Source organism: Pongo pygmaeus, chromosome X, assembly GCF_028885625.2.
Source record: "Pongo pygmaeus isolate AG05252 chromosome X, NHGRI_mPonPyg2-v2.0_pri, whole genome shotgun sequence".
In the NCBI taxonomy this organism is placed as follows: domain Eukaryota; kingdom Metazoa; phylum Chordata; class Mammalia; order Primates; family Hominidae; genus Pongo; species Pongo pygmaeus.
The window spans coordinates 140,417,226-140,423,225 of NC_072396.2; the positions used below are offsets into that span (position 1 = coordinate 140,417,226).

At 41.5% G+C, this 6,000-nt stretch overlaps 1 protein-coding gene across 1 annotated transcript in view; it reads left to right on the forward strand.

Annotated features, from left to right (window-relative positions):
- Positions 1-4,423, forward strand: part of SAGE1 (sarcoma antigen 1) — a 31,808-nt gene extending 27,385 nt beyond the window's left edge. The window contains exons 34-41 of the mRNA XM_063660588.1: positions 212-352; positions 987-1,127; positions 1,370-1,510; positions 1,756-1,896; positions 2,533-2,673; positions 2,920-3,294; positions 3,659-3,752; positions 4,161-4,423. Of these exons, the coding sequence (XP_063516658.1) occupies positions 212-352; positions 987-1,127; positions 1,370-1,510; positions 1,756-1,896; positions 2,533-2,673; positions 2,920-3,294; positions 3,659-3,752; positions 4,161-4,260 (1,274 nt within the window). The 3' untranslated portion in view covers positions 4,261-4,423. The remainder of the gene's footprint in view (positions 1-211; positions 353-986; positions 1,128-1,369; positions 1,511-1,755; positions 1,897-2,532; positions 2,674-2,919; positions 3,295-3,658; positions 3,753-4,160) is intronic.
- The last annotated feature ends 1,577 nt before the right edge of the window (positions 4,424-6,000 follow it).

The following is a 6,000-nucleotide window of genomic DNA, read 5'->3' on the forward strand; positions in this document are numbered from 1 at the left end:
TTTCCATATGCATGCATAGTGTCATGAAAGGAAGAAGGTTGTTTTGTGAATTATCTTTCCTGGCCTCAATTTGAGGGGCCTCAGATCATCATATGATGTATTATCCTGCTTTATGGGATAATTTTCTAAAAACTCATCATCAGTGGGATATATCGGGGGGGTTGACATAATGCACGTACCTCACAGCTTGACCTCTCCCTTTGGTTTCCAGATGCTACCATTACTCACAGTGTTCGTGAAGAGAAGATGGAAAGTGGCAAACCCCAAACTGATAAGGTCATATCAAATGTTGCACCACGGCTTGGTCATATGGCTGCAGGTGGTATTCCATCCATGAGTACCAAGGATCTGTGTATGTCTATTAATTAGTTGTACTGTCATACTTGGTTTACATATGCATGCATATTTTCATGAAGGGTAGATGTGGTTTTGTAGTATATTCTTTCCTAACCTCAATTTGAGGGATCTCAGTTGTCCACATGGCATATCCTCCCCTGCTTTCTTAGATAATTTCCTAGAAACTGGGCATCAGCGGGATATATCTGTAGGGCTGACATAATGCACTTACCTCACAGATCAACCTCTTCATGTGGTTTCCAGATTTTACCATCACTCACAACGACTGTGAAGAAAAGATTAAAAATTAGCAAAAAGCACCTGATACATTATTGTCAACTGTTACAGCAGGGCTTACGAATTTCACAGGGGCTGGTATTCCACCCCTGAGTACCCGGGATCAGTGTATGTTTGTTTAATAGTTGTACTATCCTACTTGACTTCCATACACATGCAGTGTCATGCAGGGAAGAAGGTGGTTTTTTTGCATTATCGTTTCTGGACTAAATTTGAGGGGTCTCAGATCACCACCTGATATAGCCTCCTGTGTTGTGGAACAATTTCCTAGAAACTGAACATCAGAGGGATATACCAGTAGTGTTGACATAATGCACTTACCTCACAGCTTGACCTCTTTATTTGGTTTCCAGATGCTACCGTCACTCAAAATGTCCATGAAGAGAGGATGGAAAATAACCAACCACAACCTAGTTATGACTTGTCAACTGTTCTACCAGGACTTGCTTATTTGACAGCAGCTGGTATTCCAGCCATGAGTACCAGGGATCAGTGTATGTTTGCTTATTCAGTTGTACTTTCCTACTTGGTTTTCATATGCATGCCTAGTGTCATGAATAGGAGAAGGTGGTTTTGTTGTATTATCTTTCATGAGTTCAATTTGAGTGTTCTCAGATCGCATATCCTCTCCGGCTTTATGATATACTTTTCTAGAAGCCGAGCATCAGGAGGCTATACCTGTGGGGTTGACATAATGCACTTAACTCAAAACTTAACCTCTTTATTTCTGTTCCAGTTGCTACTGTCACTCACAATGTCCATGAAGAGAAGATTAAAAATGGCCAAGCAGCATCCAATAATGTCTTCTCGACTGTTCCACCAGCACTTATTAATATGGCAGCAACTGGTGTTTCATCCATGAGTACCAGGGATCAGTGTAAGTTTGTTCACTTGTTGTACTGTCATACTTGGTTTCCATATGCGTGCATAGTGTCATGAGGGAAGAATGTAGTTTTGTTGTATTATCTTTTCAGGCCTCAATTTTAGGTTCTCAGATTGCTACCTGGTATATCCTCCTTCTTAATGAGATAATTTCCTAGATACTGAGCATCAGAGGGATATGCCTGTGCGGTTGACATAATGCACTTACCTCACAGCCCAACCTCTTCTTTTGGTTTCTAGATGCTGCAGTCACTCACAACATCCGTGAAGAGAAGATAAATAATAGCCAACCAGCACCTGGTAACATCTTGTCAACTGCTCCTCCATGGCTTCGTCATATGGCAGCAGCTGGAATTTCATCCATGATTACCAGGGATCTGTGTATGTCTGCTTATTATTTGTGCTGTCCTACTTGGTTTCCCTAAGCAGGCATATTTTCATGAATGGTAGAAGGTAATTTTGTTGTATATTCTTTCCTAGCCTCAGTTTGAGGGGTATCATATGTCTACCTGGCATATCCTTGCCTTCTTTCGTTGATAACTGCCTAGAAACTGAGCATCTGAGAGATATACCTATGGGGTTGACATAATGCACTTACCTCACTGCTCAATCTCTTCATTTGGTTTCCAAATGCAACCGTCACTCACCATGTCCGTGGAGAGAAGATAAAAAACGGCCAACCAGCATCTCATAACTTCTTGTTAACCCCTCCATCAGAGCTTAGTAATATAGCAGGAGCTAACATTCCAGCCATGAGTACCAGGGATCTGTGTATGTTTTCTTATAAGTTGTACTTTCCTACTTGATTTCCATATGCATGCATAGTGTCATCAAGGGAAGAAGGTGGTTTTGCTGTATTACTTTTGCTTGCCTCAATTTCAGGGTCTCTGATTGCCACCTGATATATCCTCCTGCTTTATGGGATAATGTCCTAGAAACTGAGCATCAGCAGGATATCCCTGTGGGGTTGTCATTATTCACTTACCTCACAGGTCGACCTCTTCATTTTGTTTCCAGATGTCACCGCCACTCACAATGTCCATGAGGAGAAGATGACAAATGGCCAACAAACATCTGATAACTCCTTGTCAACAGTTCCACCAGGTTGTATTAATCTGTCAGGAGCTGGTATTTCATCCAGGAGTACCAGGGATCTGTGTATGTTTGCGTATTGGTTGTACTGTCCTACTTGGTTTCCATATGCATGCATAGTGTCCTGCAGGGAAGAAGGTGGTTTTGTTATATTATCTTACTTGAACTTAGTTTGAGGGGTCTTGGATCGCCACCTGGTGTATCCTCTTGCTTCATGAGATAACTGCCTAGAAACTGGGCATCAGAGGGATATACTGTGGGGGTGACATAATGCACTTATCTCACAGCTCAACTTTTTCATTTGGATTTCAGATGCTACTGTCATTCACGACATCCAGGAGGAGGAGATGGAAAATGGTCAAACCCCTCCTGATGGCTTCCTGTCAAATTCTGATTCACCAGAGCTTATAAATATGACAGGACATCATATGCCACCCAATGCATTGGATTCTTTCTCTTACGACTTCACAAGTCTCAGCAAAGATGAGCTGCTTTACAAACCTGATAGTAATGAATTTATGGTAGGCACCAAAAACTACAGTGTCTCTGCAGGTGACCCACCAGTTACAGCAATGTCTTCAGTGGAAACTGTGCCAAATACACCACAAATATCTCCTGCCATGGCAAAGAAAATTAATGATGATATAAAATATCAATTAATGAAAGAAGTTCGAAGGTTTGGGCAAAGTAAGTACTGCAAGAATGTCTATCAATGAAAGCATGAGAAGTGTCTCATTCTATGATTTAGAACAGAATTGAGCTGCCTCTTGAGCTCCTTGTTTGGCTGAATTGGATCTGTATATAATTTAGCATGGCTTTAATTTCACTGAAAATTGCTAATATGTCTGCTTAAGTGTTTTGTTTTCCTTTGTTAGTGTTCACAATAGTTTCCTTAGTAATATACAGATGTTGTGATTTAAGCATTCAAAACACAAACACTATGTAACATTGTAGCCCATGAAAAATGTATACTGTGGTAGTGGATGCACTAAGATTGAGGTATATTTCATTTTCGTAATTGTAGAAATACTAATTTTTAAAATATCTTCAGATTATGAAAGAATTTTCATTTTGCTTGAAGAAGTACAAGGATCTATGAAAGTCAAGAGACAATTTGTTGAATTTACCATCAAGGAAGCAGCAAGGTGAGTGCAAGAAGGAACTCTGCTATTGTTTTAAGCTCTTGCGCCCAATTTGGGACAGGGGCAGGAACAAATCATGGTTTGTGAATAGATCACAAATCATGGTTTGTTCCTCCTAATCCCTGGCCCTCAATCATAGTTCATGCTATTTCCACAGGCATTTAGGTTGATACTATCTTATTCTAACACTTTCTTCCAATACCATGGAGCCTTCCAAATTTATCAAAATCTGGGAGTGTACGTGGGCCCTCAGTTGACTCACTTTGTATTTTTCTAGTTTGTATCTTTCAGTGAGGATGCATTTTCTATTTGCATGTAGATGGTAAACTCTATTTTGTATCCACTCTACCTCTTACATCTCATAGATCCTGTAGGTATCCTCTGGTGAATGGAATACCTCTTTAATTTCAGGTTTAAAAAAGTTGTCTTAATTCAGCAACTCGAGAAGGCGCTTAAAGAAATAGATTCCCACTGCCATCTCAGAAAAGTTAAGCACATGAGAAAAAAATAATTGTGTTAGTGCAAAGACCAAGGAGAAACAAGGACATATGCTGTAGGATGGAACAGGTTATTGCTGAAGCTCCCTATAATCCTGAAGTGAAGAGAATTCCCTTCCAGAAGCTACGAAAAAGGGAGCTGTTTAAATTTAATAAATCTCTGTTAGTAAAAGCTGCACTTTTCTTGTTTGTTGGTTTCTTCTTCCACCTGAGGAGGGATATGAGTTAATAACTCACCAAGATATTTAGTATTACAGTCCTGGTTTCTGCAGCAGCTCACATTGCTGTAGCTGGTACTTAATAACTGCCTTCTTTCACTGCCCATTTCTCATTCTCTTTGCCCTGAGATAGTATGTCAGCCGGTCATGGTGCTTGGCCTCGCAGGATGACTCAAACCTTCATTACTGAACATTCTGGACCATTCGATATCCTGCCTGGATTGGGTTGCTGTAATTTTCCATTAAGTGTAATCAAAAAACATGGGAGGGGCCGGGCGCAGTGGCACCCGCCTGTAATCCCAGCATTTTGGGAGACTGAGGCGGGCAAATCACAAGGTCAGGAGTTTGGGACCAGCCTGGCCAGCACAGTGAAACCCCGTCTCTACTAAAAAAAAACAAAAAATTAGCCAGGCATGGTGGCCCGCGGCTGTAATCCCAGCTACTCAGGAGGCTGAGGCAAGAGAATTGCTTGAACCTGGGAGGTGGAGGTTGCAGTGAGCTGAGATCACGCCACTGCACTCCAGCCTGGGCGACACAGTGAGACTTCATCTCAAAACAAACAAACAAACAAACAAAATGGGAGGTCTAAGCAGCTCTCTAGACATATCAGACATACTCTTTTTTAGCCCCTGGTGTAGTGCAATTAATCCCCCTTTCATCATCAGGTTCATCACCCCCAGCCACTAGATGACCCCCTCCTTTGACTCTAGATGGAAATTGATGAAGACACCCAAATGGCCAGCTGGCAGTATCTATCTGTTCTCAATAGAATCACTGTTGTGTCGCTTGGTGAAAGCATTTATTCCTTTGGAACTAAGACTTCTAGTTCAGCTGAGCCTAAAGTCAGAAGGATAAGAAGCATTTTTGCTAGTCGATCACTGGGGTGAATAGTGAATAGATACACTCCCAGTTTTACTTCTTGATTCTAGGACCCATGAATCCTAACTATGGGAGAGAAAGCAAAGTATATTGGATGCAGATATACAGCAAACACTGCTTCCTAAAAGTAATTTCTCTGACCTGCAAGGTATTGCCACCTAGCTAACACTGTAACTGAGTTCCACAAGGCCATTCCACTGTTCTGTTGATCCAGTCATTTTAAGATAATGGGAGGCACTTTGGGAGGCTGATGTGGAGTCCCAGACCAAGTGGGCAAGACACTACCATCTCTTGAAAAAATGATGGGGAATATGGGGATATACGTAATAAGAACAGTGAATTTCTATGAGCATGGGCCATCACTGCACCTTTTATATTCTGTGAAGTGAGTGACTTTTTTCGAGGTGATGCTGTGTGGAATACCATGATGGTAAATAAGGCATTTTTCTAAGTGCACAAATGTTGCTTTTCTCAAAGTACTGTGGGTGGGAAGGAAGATCCTTAATCAAAGTAAGCGTCTGTTTGAGGAAGAACACAGCCCTGTCCCTTCCATAGTGGAAGTGGTCCAGTGTAATCACCTGCCATCTGGTAGCTGGCTGTTAATTCTGCAGGCAGGTGTCATATAAGAGGCTCAGTGTTGGTCTCTGTTTCTGGCAG